Below are 19,163 nucleotides of genomic sequence, written 5' to 3'. Positions count from 1 at the left end.
AGACATGAAACAACCGTAATCGGTAATCGTATTCAGATGTAATCAATTACATTTTGTCATGTACATCGTAATTGACGTTAATTATTTATTTATTTTGTTGGGTTTAACGTCACACCGACACAATTATAGGTCATATGGCGACTTTCCAGCTTTGATAGTGTAGGAAGATCCCAGGTGCCCCTCCGTGCATTATTTCATAACGAGCGGGCACCTGGGTAGAACCGCAGACCTTCCGTAAGCCAGCTGGATAGCTTCTTCACATTGAGAATTCAACGCCCCGAGTGAGGCTCGAACCCACATCGATGAGGGGCAAGTGATTTGAAGTCAGCGACCTTAACCACTCGGCTACGGAGGCCCCTGACGGTAATTACATATTTTAGCATTTTCTGTATGATTTAAAAAAAACCCCCACTAACAAACAATCATTTTTGCCTGTTTGCTAGTTTGTGATTTAAGCCTAAATAAAATTGCGAGCAGATCATATGAATTGGTATGTGGTAGTTTAAAGACAGTAAAAATCGCTGTCCCACACCGTTCATAAACATTTGCATTGAACACAACCCTATAATAAGTAATCTGAGAAGGGTTGCAGGTAAACATAGGGCAAAACAATATACAAGTACTTTTGTCGCTGATTAGCAAGTACTTCTTCATTAAATCAAAATTAATGACTGATTTGTTTTTGTGTGTTTAAATTCAGTTTTATTTATTTTTGCTGACAAAAATATTTTTGTGTAAATATGGGAAACTGTTTATGGAGTTACATGGCAGCTTTAAAGCCTTACTTTGTAAAGCGCGTGTCGTTAATTAGTATCTATATATCTATAGTATCTATATCTATTAGTATATGCACATTGAATGACAGAAGAACATAGTGAAAAATGTAATATGGATTATTCTTATGCTAAAAGCAGAAAAGAAAGGTATAGGGCGAGTCAGGGTTCGAGTCCCGACCGGTTGGACGCAACAAGGAAGAGTCTTGGAGCCACACATAGAGACGATAGCAATGATTATGGTTTCGACTGGTTAAATGGCGAATACAAAGGGGAGGCGAGTCGCAGAGAAGAATACAGCATGTCCAGACGGGATGCAGCAGAGGACTGGGACGCTTTTGGTGCGACCATGCGAGATGACATTGGCAATCGGAGACGCGACAATTTAGGCCGAACCATGAAAGAAAACTTAGGTGCCACGCGGCGCGTGGATTTAGGCGCCACAGGCGACACGCGGCGCGAGGATTTTGGTGCGTCTGCTGCAGACGGCCTTCGAGTTACTGGCGGGAATCCATATCGGGATAGCCGGTATGGTAATCCTGAGGTGCCACACTATCGTCATCTACATGATACCGGAAATTACGGAGCCAGCAGATCGAACTTACCCGCATCTGTGAGAGTAGAAATCTCATATCCTAAGGTAGATCCGTACGATACTGCGGTAAAAGAGAGACCTTTCTCAGTAAATGGCGGACAAGAGACGGTAGTCGAGAAACCGAGGCGTTGGACGAGCATAGCAGCCGACAGAGATCTGATGCAAGAATGGCACACTATGTTCGGTCAGGTAAGTGATACTTCGAAATACACAAGGCAAATAAAGTCACCATGCCAAATGATTATTACAAATGAAGTTTTTGTTGTTGAAACAGTCAAAATCTCTTGGAAATTGTTATGCCTACACACAGCTTACCATTGACGGTCACAACCCAGGTCCGATTAAAACGTACATGTTGGCTGTCCCCCTTAATTCTCCTTATTAACCCTCAACCCTACTACTTTTGCCAAAAGATTTCTTACTACCTGGCTACATATACCCTTCAAATTTTATAAGTAAGTAAGTAAGTTAAGTAAGTAAATGTTTTATTAACATGATATGTGCATAAGTAAATATAAATAGTGCAGAGACTATTGCAAGCTGATTGATGATCCTTTAAAAATCCTATTGTACAATAAAAAATAAGTGTCTTTATTATACGAAGTACACTCAGATTTGTTTATTATTTACAGTATGGTAAGAAATAATAATACACAGTTTAAAATTTACCATGGCTGTATCCAAATTGTTTGTAAAAAGCATTAAAACCAACTAAGAATATTGGAGAAGGTTTTTGTTTGCGGTTAATTTAGCAATTTCATCATTAATGTATACAAAGATACATGTATGTACATCGTCTGTGTCATTAAAATTCGCATTGATATCCTTAGAGTTATCACATAAAACATTTCTAAGAGGTTGATATGCACAGCATTGAGTTATTACGTGAAAATCGGTCTCGATGCATTCAGGACACATCCTGTCATTGACCGCAAGATTTTCATACCTTCCTGTCTCATGAAATATTATTATTATGAATGTTTCTCATTGCATAGTTGGTGCAGCCGTTCTGCGCATGCGCGGAATTATTTTCAAATGGAACGCACGGCAAAAATACTCATTTTTTTGCATGTCCGCACGCATTTAGTGTATAATGTGCATAATATACTGACTAAAAGTTATGGTTATAATCACCATGGTTACAAAACATATACGTTTAAGGTATTTTTGTTCAAATTTAGTTAATCCGGTATATACCGGAGTCTGTAATATATCACGGGCGCACCAACTCTGTATTTAGTCACAGCCTATTATTATTATTCCAGATTTATATAGCACTCCGCTTTCAGCCAATTCTGAAAGTGCCCTGAAATAAAGTTCTGCTAAACATACCCGGTACATTTTGTTTGACTGCTTCATAATGTTGATAGTTTACTGTTATTTCATAATTGGTATGTTATGTTTTTTTTTTTAAAAGGTATTTTTTTACAGAGAATAAGTACATAATAGTAGTACTAGTTCAATTATTTTGTAACAAGGCGCAATTTTCCTGATGAAATAACCATGCGTAAATAGCAGTTATAAAATTGTATTACCTCATGATCATTTTTTGTCGAGTCCGCTTGCGGAGAGCGAAGACATAGTCGTCCAAATGACTGTTCGGTATATGTGCGTTAGCGCGTCCGTTCGGATTTTTTTGTTGACATGCATGGAGCAAACTTGTTTATATTTGGCATGAATATTTACCCCATGAGACAGAGTATCATACGCCTTGTCCGGGTTGACAGGAATACAGAAATTTTGTTTATATTTGGCATGAATGTTACCCTCTATGAGAAGGAGTGCAGCACGTAAACGGCCGATTCCTATCTTAAATGTCAAGGTCACAATTAGGGTCAAAGATCATTTTAGAGCTTGTCCGGGCCATAACTTTGATAAGTATGGAGTAATCTTTTATATTTGGCGTAAATGTTCACATCCATGAGACGGAGTGTCGCACGAAAACCCCAGGTCCTTATCACTAAGGTCAAGGTCACACTTAAGGGGTCAAATGTCATTTTAGAGCTTATAACTTTTACATGCATTGAACAATCTTATTTCTGTTTAGAATATGTGTTGGAGTGTCACGCGCAACCCCAGGTCCCTATCTCAAAGGCCAAGGTCACACTTAGGGGTCAAAGGTCATATAAGATGTTAGGACATATCTTTGACATGCATTGATCAGTCTCTTTTTTATTTGGCATATCCCTTTATGTGGACTTACATTATTTTCATAGAATTACTTCCCTTGGTTGTTACTATAAATAGCTTATTTTTGTAACTTTTTTTTTATTATTGGCCACATCATTTTTCTGTGGTACAGCATAGATGATACATCAAACTTTAGGTGTGTTTTGACCTATCTCTACCTGGTTAAGATTGAAATGAAACTTGTTTTAATTGGCTAAAATGTTTTTGAATTCAGGCGGCGTGTCAACAAATAATGGTTTCGACATTGTTGCCCTTTGTGCTTAAGCATTCACGGTAGTTTTTTGCGGATTGTCTTTATTGAAATATTTCGAATATTGATCTAATTCGAGTTGATTTGTTGTACTTTCTTAAATTATATTCTACGTTCAGCATTATTTTGATTGTAAGATCGACAACTGTACTTTTTTCTCAGACTGTGGTAGTTCTTTCAATCAAGTCCTATATTTTGTAATAGTCAAGTTATTTTTTTATTGACGTAAATTGTAAAAATTACACCATTTGTTCTGAATGCTTTGGTATTTGATATGGACACCAAACAAAATATTTCAATACTTTGATAGGTATATATCCAATTAAGAAAACAGATAAAGCTGTAAGTTATTTCAATTACAAGTGTCATTTAGCAGACAAATCTGTCTGTAAAGACGACATTGGGGAAATAAAGAATGTGGTCTTTGTTAACGTGCACTATTTATGGTTAAATGGCATTATAAAATAGTGACATTTATAAGCAGTATTTACAGTAGTGAACTGTATTTAGGGCTAAATCATGGTCCATTAGTCCCTCACTGTAAACAGAGTGAAACTTCTTTTGATACGTCTTTAACTTTACACAGGCAAAGTATCATCAACAAGTCCTTAATCGCACGAAATGCCAAACTACTGTCCCAAACTGCACGGCATAGGGCCAAACTCCCGTCCAGTCTTTCCTAGCTGCAAATAGAACCAAACTGCGGCCCAGGAGTCCGTAGATGCACATAGGGCTAAACTGTGCTTCATATGACGCCAGAAGAAGGACCAAACTGTAATTCAGTATTCCATATCTGCACGTTGGGCCAAACTGCGGTTCATATGTCTTTAGCGTCACATCGCCAGTACTTATTAGCTGCACGCACGGAAAACTGCGGTTCTTTATTCCCTAGTTTCATAATGGACCGAAATACGGCCCATAACTTTGTAGCTTCGTGCAGAGACATTCTGCAGTACGTTGGTCTAAAGCTACAGTTAGGATCAAATTGCGGTTCATCACTCCGTAGTTCCACAGGAGACTAAACTGCAGTCCGTAAGTTCTTAGCTGCACACATAGACAAAACTGCAATGCTTTAATTATAGGATGTTGACAGAGCCAAATGTAGTCTGCTAGTCCCTAATTGCATACATGACCAAACTAGTCCGTATCTGAACACAGGACAAAAGGCAAACACATAGATGCCAAAATACAATATCAGCTTGATACCCTTTCTTAACTAAAAGAAACTGTGCTGTAAAATAAAGGTCATTGAACTAAACAAGTTAATGATATATTTTCTTGCAGATCCGAACAAAGTGGGCGCCAAGCTCGGGGCTAGACGATCCGGTAACTGTTTCCAAATGGCTCGACGGCAAATCAAGCAAGTATGGTGACCGACGCCGGCGGAACCTTAGGCTGGCCATTGTAGTAGCTGTAGTGGCTGCGGTTGTACTTATGGCAGTCATGGTGCCCACACTCCTACTTACACTCGGGGAAGAAAAAGGTTGGAGACTGCATCAAACGTTAACAATTTTGCTTCTATATATAGATTATATATTCTATTGATTAAACTGTAAATCGGATATTGACAATGCAAGTAAATTGATATCAAATACTATGTTAAGAGAGAAAGAGCGGGCCTTTGAGCAGTACATATCGCAAGTTGATATTTCATCACCAGGTTTGCGGTATTCTGCAGCAATAGATTGTCACAACTTTGTCAGGATGTCGAAGGTCCGAGTCTCGTCATTAGTTGACTTTATCCTTAATATCCGCGAGGAAATAGTTTAAACATAAGAGTCGTACCTAATATTTTGTCATCGATGGGGAATAAAAATGCGTCAGCAGACTTTACAGTTTTGATATACTGGCCGTCATTTATTGGAAGCCTTTAAAATAAAAAATGATAGTTCTAACTTTTTGTCACGGGATTCAGGAGAAGGTGTTAAATCATTGAATGCGCATGTCATAAGTCAGGAACGTAAACTCTTTACGAACCTGTTATTTTGTTTTCAGAATGTTCCGTCCTATTTTTTTCCAGAAAAAGAAGTGCTCGTACAGTACGAGTATAAAGCAACAATTGCAAACAGAGAGTACAATGCAGACATGGCCGACAGTAACTCTGTCGCCTTCAAGAACGTAGAAAACGAATTTTGCAATCAGGTATGTGCATTCACAAATAAAGACCCTTGTAACATAAAAAGTACAAAAAAATGCTTATTTAAGCACAGATCCATTCTGATTGAGTACAGTTGTCTTCTTGACGAAATTAGAACAAAAATATCTAGAACTGTCAGATGATACAGAGGTTTCGAGGTCTAGAAGTCAGTGCATGTAAGAACACCAGAAATGAATCATATGGAAAAAAAAGTTTGTGGCCAGACTCCGCCACTATATGTATAGTGTCCGTTGACCTGTGAACATTTAGTAGTTGTACACATTGTGCATGTGGGAGTTGTTCCCCTTTGTTTTGTGCTCGCCATCTGTGTTGTAATTAATAAACATAAAGTCTATCCCTTATTCTTGTTTACTGGCGCTCACTTTCCATAAAAATAAATGTGCACATATTAATCAGATTTCTGTCAAGCTGTATTTAGTTTATGTTATTTCATCAACAAAACATAGTCCTACCATTTGGACTATCTATACATAGAATCTATTGCTAATCTTTATGCTAAAATTATGTCAAAGCGTAATAAAACACATAAAATGCTTTTTTTATAATTTGCTTTTTAAGATAAATTATCACTTACACTTCGTTGTTGATCTGTTAGTTATTCTATACAACACCCTACAATGCCAGTGGAATCTGGAACGAATTACAAATATAAAAGTATTGTTGAAGGATTAAGGGGACGCATATTGCTACATTCACAGTTCATACAGAAATGCGGAAGGGGTGCATATTCAAGAAATCGATGGTGGGAAAATAAAAAACATATTCCTAAACTGACATAATACTGATGGACACCTGTAATATTCAGTATTTTGTGGATAAGGAGTGGTACTTGAATGTAACAGGAAAACAGAGGTCTTTGTAAAAGTACATTCAACACAAAATATTAAGCTTTTGTATAAGGAAAAAACAGGTTTTTTACAATAACAGTGTTCCAAATAATGTTTAGAGGGATGAGATTTTCTTTCTAACACACCAGGTTTGCTTAAACATGTAAAAATTTAACGCCACGTCATTTCAGCTCGGGATGGACGACCATATTTCTCATTGATAAAAATGTAAACAAAAAAAATCAGAGTGGGATTAGCATTGCAAGGGCAAAACAGAGATTCTACACAATGAATACCTTAGAACAGATATCTAAGATGCTACACAGGTCAGGCGGGTTAAATGCATAATGGCGATCACTTGAAATTCATCTTGAAAAAGGTGGTTAATATTTAGTTTATTATAATGTTTTTAATTTTCCCACGACTTCTCGGCGATTCACTGCAAATGTATTACTGCGCCGGACGAAAGTTAACTCTAATAAACAACGGGAGACAACTTAGGTGTCAGCACGTGTACGATTTTAAAAAAAAAAACATGTCGACGATTATAATTTCTTATCAAATAATGAATCCTATTCAGATATTCGTCTTTAATATTAGAAAATTATTAATTTCTGTGGACATTTGTCAAAAAATATTACTTACATTGGACTACTTTGCGCATCAAACTGGTTTCCGCTTCAGTTGTGAGGCACTTCCGTTATACTTTTTGACAACAATAACAAAACACAAAATGAATCAATAAAGTCACTTATAAACCGACTGCTACTTAAATCAGTGTAAATAAAGTTGTTGTTACAACATTATACATGTTCGTTACGTTTTGAGATAAAGTTTATCTTGAACAGCATAATCCATTAATTACGTTTAGATGATATTGCATTTACAACTTATTTGACCCCATTTTTTTACGTGAATGACAGCATTCTCGTGCAACGCGTGCAAACAGAGTTATGAAAAGTATGGTGGAGAATTCAAGGACAAATTATAAATGACATTAAAGTGAGGATAACTGTATATTCGTCCAGTTTTGATCATTGACATGCCTGCTGTGTATTAGTAACTTTTGTGAACAAGATTAGAATGTCACTTTTGCACATATACACATTGATTCGACCTCTCAACCAAATTTCATACCTTATTTTAGGGTTTTTAAGACAATACATTTTCAAAAGTTTGTTGAATGTGTTTTGATATTTAAGTGCATTGTAGTTCATGAATACCAAGTTAAAAATTAAAAATGGCAACGTTTCTAGGCCCTTATTGTAAGCCACTAGACTTCTGTAACGATAAATGTTTAATGTATTAAGGGGAATATACTCTTTTAATTTTGGAATGTGGCATTCCTTGACCACCGTATCTTTTCTTATGCACTACTTTGTAAACAAACTAAATAATGTGTTTTAGCTTACATATGCGAAATGAAAAGCAAGACAGTGACCATATTTCACATTCTTTCTTTAAATTAGAATCTGTAGGACATTGATAAATGTTTGGACAAGGTGAAGCACTATTATTTTCGCACCAAAAAGTCTTAATTGTTGACTTTGAATGTACACAATAAGTCTTATGTAATTCAACAATAACTTTCTTCTTTCGGTTTTCTCATTTTTATTTTAGTGAGCAATCATTTGTGTACTTATAATAGTTGAAACAGTATCCATTTCATGTACCAAAACCTTGTACTTTTTTGCAGGTAAATTTTATCATACCCCACCCACTTTTTTCTAATTTCAAAGTATGCGTCCCCTTAAAGTTAAAACCAATCTTTTTCCCTTGTTGCATGTATATGATCAATGAATGGTAAAAGCTAGCTGAACTTCGTACACTGACTTCCAAGTTTCCACAAGGTTATTGTGTGTAAGTGATCATATATTTTTACCAGTTACTGTGATCACCACCTCGCATCCAGACCCGCTCGATTTAAATACGAAGAGAATATTATGACGGGACTTCAATGAAGATCGAACACATATCCAGAGTTTATTTTTTTATCCTAGCATTCAACGAGGTTTGAATTATTTAAATAAAAACGTAATCAACATGAAATTTCTTGAAAAAAAAAAGAAAAAAAAAGACAATAGTGAAGTATTGTCTAATATTTGTAAAATATAACGAACTATTTTTCAGCTGGATCAAAATGCGGCTAACGAGAGTATAACGGATTTTACATACGAAGGATGTTCGCTTAAGGAAATCAAGTAAGTGATGTAAGTAATTTATATAAAAAACTATACATAAGTACTTTTAGTAGGAAAGATTTCTTGCAAACAATATTATACAACTATGGACCTACAGTTTTCATAGAACGGCACAATTTTCCGATGGCATTTTGTGATTGAATTTTTACATCATTTGGCATTTCAAATCACTGACTGCTTTACTCACATCAGTCTGTAGTCATTAGCATGCATTTTCCATGCCTGGAGGTAAAAAGTACATACAGTAAAACCTGCTTTAGCAGTCACCTCTATTAAGCAGCCAACCTGTCTTAAACAACTAGTGTCTCATTTTCCAAAATGGTCATTCATTCTATAAATTACCTGCATTCAGCAGTCACCTGCTGTAAGCAGCCACTTTTTCCCACTCCCTTAGCCGGCTGCTTAAGACAGGTTTTACTGTAGTTTGCAGGAGATGGAAAATACCTAGCCATCTAAGCCTACAATAAAAAATTAGCGGAGTTGCCAGCATTGTTTTTAAAATATTTTACCAAGGATTTGTTTCGACATAAATAACGCTTTTTATTTAGAAAACGTTCCTCTAATTTTATTTTAAGATTGTAAACTTTGATGCAGTTAAATACAAATATATGCCTACTTTTAGTTTATATCTTTTATTCTAGTACCAAAGTAAAGGGTCCCTAGTGCAGATATATTTACTCCCATCATTTAGCACATAAAATTCATAAGTGCTAGATGACTTAATAAATAGTTTCAATTAATTAATAGATTTAATTGATTCAGAATGTTTGTGTCTATTGTTGATACTTGTCTCCTAATCCAGGCCATTCGTCTTCGTCCAGTGTCACAGACACTTCGTATTCTGGATCTTCTAGCTACCAGAAACTCTCGGAATATATTTCTTTCATGCATCTGCATAGTCAGAGCTTACATCACAATCTAGACCTGTACGCCACACGGTTACTTTATTTACCGAAACACGACTCTCTATGTGCTGACATTACAAGGTCACTCGGTGATCCAGCGATCAGACATATGCTGCAGTCCTTTTAACACAATCATGTAAACTTATGTACAACTAATACTTAATACTCTTACCAGAATTTGGACAATGTACCCATTCTTAGATCTCAGAAAACAAACTCTTCTCTCAACAGCATATCACATCACCCATTCATTATACTGTACACTCTTCTTAAAAAGACCAATCAACTTGTTATTTCACTTAATTTGTTCTCACTGTCATGTCTGTGTAATTGTTTGTGTAATCTTAAAGCTAGGTAAACTCAAACCCACGACATACCAATCTCCGAGCAGAGTTATCGTTCGTGATCCTCACTATAATGAAATATCACCGGAAGTGCAAGAGATCGACGACATACGTAAATAAACTAAATTCCGTTGATTAGGAATCTGTCTTATCTAATCCTAATTAGGATCGAGTTGCTCAATCTTTCACTGACACATTACTCTTGAAAACTTCTGCAGTTATTCCTAATCTTAACAAAACAGTTTCTATAAGGCCTGCAGATGTTTATTGGTTGAACAATAACATAAGAAAACTTATACGTAAACGCAAAAACAAATCACAAAAAAATCGAGTCCGACTCCTCTATACCATCAAACTATCGCCCAGTCTCACTCCTCAGTCATGCAACGTTGCATACATTAATATCTGTACAACCACTTCACCAACCATTTAACACCAAACCAGTCGGAAGGCGATTCCACAACTAACAATTGGCACATCCTCGCTGATACTGTGAAATCATTTAAATTCGCTGGCATGAAATTTCGCGCTAACGTGAAAAAGGGCTGTTTCGCGCTGGCTTTAATTCGCGCATTTTCAACTTACTAATGAAAAAATGAATTAAAAAATGATAAATAGTGCGGTTTTAAATTCGCGCATCGGTTCTAGGGCGAAATACGCGAAAATTTGTCCTACGCGAATAAAAATGATTTCACAGTAGTTAAATTAAATTGCTTGTTTTACAGGAACGGCAGTTTGATCATTATTTATATTATCGTCATCAAAACTTCACGTTCAAGCGACCAAGCGCTACCGACAGCGCAGCAAGTGAGCACCACTGTTGGTATTATAGTTGCTGCAACAAACGTACAAAATTTCGGTGTTTTCACGATTGTAACTGTCGAAATTACAATAGCACTACCAACTGTCATCACGGGGAACCAGAACCCTGTCAAGAAAAGTAAGACACGTTTACACTTCCTTTTTTTACAACCACGAACATAGATAAAATTTGTACACTAGCATATCAAGTATGGGAGTGTGTGAAGTGAATTGCTTCCACATTTTTAAAGGATTCTCATGAATACGTAATTTAATTGCCAGTGGGACCATTGTAGAAATGTTCGCCCTTGAACAAAATGGGTATACCATGTAATCATTATCATAAAAAATAACTAATGCATTATTTAAGTAGATGATATGCTTTAAATGCCTCATACTTAAAATCTAGACAAACGCGTTTTACTCTTTATTGTTTATTAATGTTGCTGGTTTTTAGGATGTGCCGACAGGGCCCTCGCCGCACACTGTGAGTTTGAACAACTATATATACAGAACGATGCTGCGATGTTGAAAAGTCGAAATAACGAAACTACGATAGTGAAAAGTCGGAACATCGAAACTACGATAGTGAAAAATCGAAATAACTTCATACATTCACCATCGTACCTTCGACTTTTGACTATCGTGGTTTTGTTGCTTTGACTTTTCAACATTGTGGTTTCGCACTTTCGACTTTTCACCGTCGTAGTTTCGATTTTCCACGAAGGTACTGTGGACTTTTCACCATCGTACTTTTGACTTTTCACCATCATAGTTTTGAGTTTTCAGCATCGTAGTATCGCGTTTCTGATGGCCATGCGCACAGGGCTGTTTACCATCACGAGAGGTAGAACTTAATCATGCCACGTGAAGATGAAGGTTTCTTGGTACGTGTATAAATGTATAATAATTTTGGTAGATATTTCTGTCTTCATGAATTGGAGACTGAATGGAACTATATGATATATTTTGCGACAACTGGTGCATAACAGTAGTGTTACTATTATAATGATGCACTTTCGGGCCTCTATACATATTAGAATTGCGCGCATGGACATCAGGAAGGCGATATAGCGATGTTGAATGCTCGAAACTACGATGGTAAAAGTCGAAAGTACGATGGTGAAATCTCGAAACTATGATGGTGGAAAGTCAAAAGTACGATAGTGAAAAGTCGAAGGTACGATGGAGAATGTCAAAACTGCGATGGTGAAAAATCGAAACAACGCAACCACGATGTTGGAAAGTCGAAACAACGACACCAGGATTGTGAAAAGTCTAAAAAACGATGATGAAAGTACGAAATAATTTCAACTTTTCACCATCATTATTTCGTTATTTCTACTTTTCATTCTTTCTTTCGTTCGAGCTCACGTTATGCGGCAATGGCCCTGACGGGACACCGTATGTTTTTGCCTTCTTCGTCATTTTGAAATAACGTGAAGAACACCCACGAAAAAAAAAGAAAAGATAGAAAAACATACAAAATGGAAATCTTTATCTGATGGCTGACCCATTCAATATGTTCGGAGCAGTCAAAACATCGACCAGCTAGAATTAATGCCACTGTTAATGAAGAAAACTTATATTTGAGAAATAGAAAAACGTGTGGACGGGAGACAGTCTAGTACGAGAGCATAGATTGCTGTCATCACCTATGTCCAACCATATCTATTTTCCTACATTTCTAGAAGTACAGTTCAATGGGACATGCTCAGGTACCAATAAAGAACGCTGTGTTACAAAACACTCTGAATGTAAAGATGGGGTTTGCAAATGCCCAGTGGACAGAACCCATGACGATTCATCCGATATCTGCACTGAAAGTATGTCATTTGTGATACTAATATTGTATCGTCCTTGTGTAATTATTGTATAAAGCATAATTTTAAGTGTTTTGTAACTGATTCATTCATAAATATTAGGTGGAAGAAAACCGCTGAGGTCACCTATTGAATGTAATTCCTAGTGCCAGTTTCTAATAAATTTTATCCTACATTCATGCGAAATAAAGGGCAAAATACATTTATCTTTATTAAGTCAGTGATAAAATAAAATTTTGTCGGACTTCTTTTTTTTTTTTACTTTTTTTTTCAAAACGACGCCTTTCTGTTTTTAGAAAAAACAACTACAAAAGACATATTTATGCAACGATTTTTATAAACGATATTTTTTATAAGTATTTTGAGACGGTCACATATAAGCTTGCAGTTGCAACAACAATTTTTTATAACGGAATTGCTCAAGGAAGCGGAAGTTCGTTCCTCCACAGAGTTCGTGCAGGATTATATTTTATGCTCTTGAATCAAGAAGTTTTGCATTTGGAAAGGAATGTTATTGAATTCAGATCGTTGAGGAAATGGTTATCTATTTTCTGAATCAAGCGACATTTTGGCCTATACCAGGCCTAACGCTTGCTTGTTGAGGATTAGTATCCGATTTGCAACTGAACTTCGGATAAATGAAATTTCACTTGGCAACCAAATTCCCCGCAAACTGTATTACGTTTTACGGTTTAACAGTACATAAAAATCACGTACAAGACTCAGTTTTTCTTCTTTTATTTTATAATGTTAGGGATTTTAATACTAGTCGTTTTCAATTCAAATTGCTTTGTATCGGCACTATACATTAGCGGCGTATTCATTTGCAAGCTATTGTTTAACCTTTAGCCTGCTAAATTTTTATAATGGACTGGTCCATCATTCAATTTGGGCAGTACCATTTATAATTACTAGGGGTGTTTACTGAAAATTTACTGACTGAATAGCGAACAGTGCAGACCATGATCAGACTGCACGGATGTGCAGGCTGATCTTGGTCTGCACTGGTCGCAAAGGCAGAATCACTTGCCGCCAGCAGGCTAAAGGTTAAAACCGGCACACACCAAGTTGGTGGGTAATAATTCAAGTCAGAAAGTAGAATAAATAGAACGTTAGGATACTATATCAGGCTATTAGTTTTCTCGGTAGAAATGAAACTCCCATATGATAACTGTATTGAAAACATAAATAGTTCATGCATGACCCATACTTGACTTTCAGTCGACTGTGGTGATGGACCTATCATAAGCAACGGAACTGTAACGTCAAATGGTACCAAATATGAATCAACACTAAATATCACATGTGACGAAGGTTTCGAACTTCACGACAATACTACGATTTATTGTACCACACCAGGATCCTGGGGAGACCTGCCATTATGCATGCACGTTGAATGCCCACAATTTATAACACCAAACAATTCTGAAGTAGTCGCAAATACCACTGGTCGTACGTATACAGATACCATTGAAATCACATGTATTATGGGCTACAAGATTGATAGCAATTTATGCACTGTAACATGTTTAGCCAACAGGTCTTGGAGTGAGGCCTCTGTTTGTTCTGTCGTAACTTGCATTGCATTTGACATGCCAGATAATGCCACAGTTGCTTTGTACAAACAGCAATATGAATACAATGACAATATCACTGTTGTCTGTGACAAAAGGTACAAAATTCAAGGTGACGAAATTGTAAGCTGTCAAGCAAATGAGTCATGGACAGATATACCAACATGTTCTCCAGTTGAATGTGTTCCAATTGATATACCAAACAATGCAACAATAGGAAACCAGACAACTGACAGCTATAGGTTTGGGGATGTTGTACAAGTGAGTTGTCAAGTTGGGTTTTCGCTATCTGGCGTCAATAAAGTGGAATGTTTATCAAAAGGAAATTGGAGTGAATTTCCAAATTGTGAGATAATAGATTGTGGACCATATGAGCCGAGCGGCGAGACATATACTATTGAATCCAGTTCTACAACTACGTATAATACCTCTTTGTCGGTTGCATGCGTAGATGGTCTTGAACTAACAAATGCCTCAGTGAAGACCGTGTCATGTGAAGCAGATGGACAATGGAATGGACACATCGAATGCAAAATTCCTGGTAATAGTCTGTTAAATATTCGTATACACGCATATATACTAAATTCGAAGTAATGGTAAATAGACATGTTCTAGAGCTTACAAATGAATCAGTAAAGATCATGATGTACGAGCACGGGACTCCAAAATTCCTAGCAAAAACTTACACATCTCTGAAAGAAATATTTCCAATCCAAGTTACATGGTATGAATGAAATATGTGACTGAAAAATATATTATCTGTTGTACGATAGATATTTGGCAAAAATTAGAAAAACTATTTAACTACACATTTAATTTGAAATGAAAGTTCGATGATACCTAACATTCAGTGGTGAAGAGGAAAAAGTCCATACGGTTGTAATACATCGTCACTAATTTAAATATTTACTTTTTTGTTTGCGTCTTATTTCAGTGTCACCTTCTTTTACGGAAACTAGCTATGCTTTCATAGAGGACACGTCTGTAAATGTCATCTGCCAAGTGACGGGTTACCCAAACTGGAAAACACTACTCATTGGAAAGGTTGATGATAAAAATGGTGACATTGTCAGTCAAATGTTTACGATCTCCAATGTAACTGGCTCTGTCGTACCTGCTACCTTCGATAACAACTATACTACCAGCTACACACTGAATAAAGATGGTGCTTCAATTTCACTCGAATTTGACCATGTGACATGTGAGAATGAAGGGTTGTATATGTGTGCTGCAATTGTGGGCGAACTGGGAAGTCCAGTCGAAATCAACAATACCACCACAATAGTAAATATATTAAGTAAGTTGACCTTTTTCTTCAGTTAACTGATCGGTATAGTAACATATGTTACGATTTGCATTAAGTGGGTTCCGTAGAGTGATCACTTTTTTTTTTACTTTACTTGATATAGGTCCGAGCCACAACTTCTGATTTAAGAAGTTACCGGATTACTGTGTCCATTTACATTCTCATTTACTAAGTTAGGCAGAACGGAATAAAAACATTTAAATTGTCAAAAAGTGATACATTTTGACCAGTGTCTTCTTTATTCATCGTTACATTAACAACATTTGATAATTTAGTAATGAGTCTGACACAACGGTATACGGACACGTCGTATCTAACTTCCACAAACTGAACCATCTTTGTTGTCCTAGATGCCATAAGTTCATAGTTTGTAACTTGTAAAGTTCTACTTGTGTTTTTAGATGTCAAAATATCATAAAAAGTAATATTTAAATTCCACAAACTGAACATCATTATGTTTCTGGATGCCAAAAGGTTATAAATAGTAACATTTAGATTCCACATTGTGTTTCTAGGTGTCAAAAGGTCATATACAGTAACATTCAAATTCTAAAAACTAAACTATACTTGTGCTCTTGGGTGCTAAAAGGACATAAATAGTAATTAGTTCCAAATAAATTCCATAAACTGAACCAACCTTGTGTTAAAATGTCATATGCAGTGACATTTGAATTCCACGAACTGAACCGTCCTTGTGTGCCAAATGGTTATAAATGTTCCATATGTTCTTCAGAATTTGTAAGAATTTGTATTGAAATACACCTTGGCTCAAACACTGAAGTTAAATGACTGGAGTTTACAATAAGAGTATCTGTGTTTTCTTTTTTATTTCAAAATAAAGCTGATTCAACAACCCCAGAAATAACTATACCAGATAAGGTATACCTCGGCCGAGAGGCACATGTAAAGTGCACTGGTCTTATCGGAAAAGGGGAATCTGGTCAACCTGAAGGACAACTTCTACTTGCAACCAGTTTCGGGGTAGGGTAATTACGAATGTTATTTTATACTTTAAGAAACAATGCAGAAAAAAAATCAAGAGTAATGCATTTTAAGCTGGATATTATACACACATTTTTGATGTTTGATCTTTGTTTTACGTCCTGTTCCAACCCCACAAAGACCCCACAAAGACTCAGAGATAGAAGAACCCACATGGATAACTCTAGACATCTCGATTTATAGTATTGTACTGTACCTATTGAGTTAATCGATCTTACGTTATGTAGACGTGTACGAAACAAAAAGCAAAACAACAACAACAACAAAAAACAAAAAAAAAAAACAAAAAAAAAACAGCGGTTATTTCTTTCTTGATAACTCTATATTCTATATGTTACCCTATCGGTGATTTTGTCTATAAGATACCGGTAATATTTGTAAATCATACGATTTATAAGATAACAAGTTATACCCTGATTTATTGCGTGCTATTGATCTTATATCTTTTATTTCTGTCGTAGGATAATGGTAGCAATGTAACATACAACGGATCAGAAACATCAGAAGAAGTAGACTGTTATTTTAAAGCCTCGATTTCAGTACCGATACCTACTTCTATAATCACTTCAGACTTGTGGGCACAATGTGTAATTTGTCCTTTGCATGGAGATGACATTTTGTCTGAAAAGACAGACATTAACATTCTGACGTCATTTGGTAAAATAGTATTCATGTTAATTTAACATATGTCTTAGCTTAGTTTAGTATAATTGAATAAAAATCTTTACATCTATCATTATTAACAGAACTGACAGACTTCCAAGGGCAATGGAATTAAAAGTGTGAAATTGTATCAGAGCTTTAGAATCAACATAACATATTATAAGGCATTTAAGTTCAACTGCTGATATATGATAATTCCCACCAACGGGCAACTTTTGTCAAAGAATTAATGAATACAGGAATCGAATTTCTTGACTTGTTTGAGACGGCCGGATCAAACAAACTGAGGTCCAAGGGTCAGTTAAAACGGGAACGGTCATCCAGCAATGTAGGTTCAGCTCAAATTTGCGTAAAACATAAAGGATTATGAGATACTCTTCTCATTACCCTTGCTTACGTCTATCCTCGTACTATGAAAATGTGCATGATTTCGTAATTCTCATTTTCAAACTTCCAAATCAATAAACAAAGCAACTGTTAACTGATAAGCGAAACTGAATCCGAGGTAAAATGCATTTTCAGTACTCAATTTTGGTTTGATTCCATTTACAACTGGAGACCCTCAGTAAGAGCGGTTTGTCCTACTGTCTCACATGCCACATGTGGTAACAAAAGTGGCAAAATCTGCACTAGTATTCAGGCGCTGTATAAATCGTAAACAGAACATACAAACAGCTCACAGTAATTCGCGTTTTTTTCCTTTCCAGTGAATCTTGAAGGATTGCAGTTCAAGATTATCACCAAAGAAAATAACGAATTTTGGCATTTTGACGGAGGTAACCCTTATGTAAGGCAGTTTCATCTATTTTTCAAGTAAACGATGATTTGTCAAATTCGTGTTTGAGAAACAAGTGGACGAAACATACAAAATAAAGGTTTGATATATTAAATCCAAATTCTTGAATTATTTAAAAGCATTTTACTTACCCTCAATTTTTAAATTAAAAGCGCATGAAGTACACACAGTTACATCTAGGTATCTTTATACCATACTTAAATAATTGAGGTCATGACTGAGACTTTATAATTTGAAAACAATGGAAGATTTGAAAGTTCTTCAGTTGGTGCACATTGTTTGCAAGCATTAAAATGTTTATTGCAAATTCATGAAATGATCATGTCAGTAATATTTTATATATAGACATGAGGAAACACATACGATTTCAGCGGAAGTATTTACATAGTTTCAAATAGATGTCTGTTATTATGAAATGCTTTTTAGCCATGTTTAAAGGTATTTAGTTATGTGAATTATATGACTCTAAATGCTTTTTTACTCTGTTAAGTCCGTCGGAAAGCCAATCTATATGTACGATGGGTATAACGTCACTGATGCGCCAGTGGAGTATCTTCATGGGAACGTGAACGACACTACTGACGACGACCACATGCGCTTCATCGTTTCCGCTGAGACCCAGGACTATTACAGGATACAAACAAAAGCAACTGGCCGATACGTTCGATTGGACGAAGACAAATACGTCTCATCAAAAGAAAATAAAATGGATGATAGACCCTTATTTAAGTTAGTTGGAGCGTAATAATTTTACCTATTTCTTATGTGTATAGAGAATATCAGGTTACTGTCATATGGACTTCTATTGAACAGAGAGTGGAGGAGACTATACAGAAATAAATAAGATTATTAGATATTTTCTGCTGATTCACAGCTACATTTTTATATTAGTCAGCTCTCTCATCAGCTATTATAATGCATCAAATGCATGCACACTTACGCTTTTATTGACATT

The 19,163-nt window shown here is 36.0% G+C and overlaps 1 protein-coding gene across 2 annotated transcripts; it reads left to right on the top strand.

Moving 5' to 3' along the window:
• The first annotated feature begins 645 nt into the window (after window positions 1–645).
• On the top strand, window positions 646–18,877 carry LOC123555982 (uncharacterized). 2 transcript variants are annotated; one of them, XR_008371646.1, is made up of 12 exons: window positions 646–1,557; window positions 5,093–5,291; window positions 5,829–5,950; window positions 8,924–8,994; window positions 10,969–11,183; window positions 12,736–12,870; window positions 14,089–14,982; window positions 15,376–15,738; window positions 16,589–16,728; window positions 17,211–17,406; window positions 18,120–18,287; window positions 18,699–18,832. XR_008371646.1 is itself a non-coding variant. In XM_053547803.1 (12 exons), the coding sequence occupies exons 1-12, from the start codon at window positions 859–861 to the stop codon at window positions 18,734–18,736; spliced, it is 3,141 nt and encodes a 1,046-aa protein (XP_053403778.1). In that variant the 5' UTR covers window positions 646–858; the 3' UTR covers window positions 18,737–18,877. The 2 variants fall into 2 exon arrangements, 1 of the variants encoding a protein (XP_053403778.1); XM_053547803.1 differs by having other exon boundaries at window positions 18,120–18,188; window positions 18,699–18,877.
• Window positions 18,878–19,163: the final 286 nt, after the last annotated feature.

This window comes from Mercenaria mercenaria, chromosome 7 (genome assembly GCF_021730395.1).
Source record: "Mercenaria mercenaria strain notata chromosome 7, MADL_Memer_1, whole genome shotgun sequence".
NCBI lineage: Eukaryota > Metazoa > Mollusca > Bivalvia > Venerida > Veneridae > Mercenaria > Mercenaria mercenaria.
Note: the sequence above shows the minus strand (reverse complement) of the source record. Positions and strands in the feature narration are given on the sequence as shown.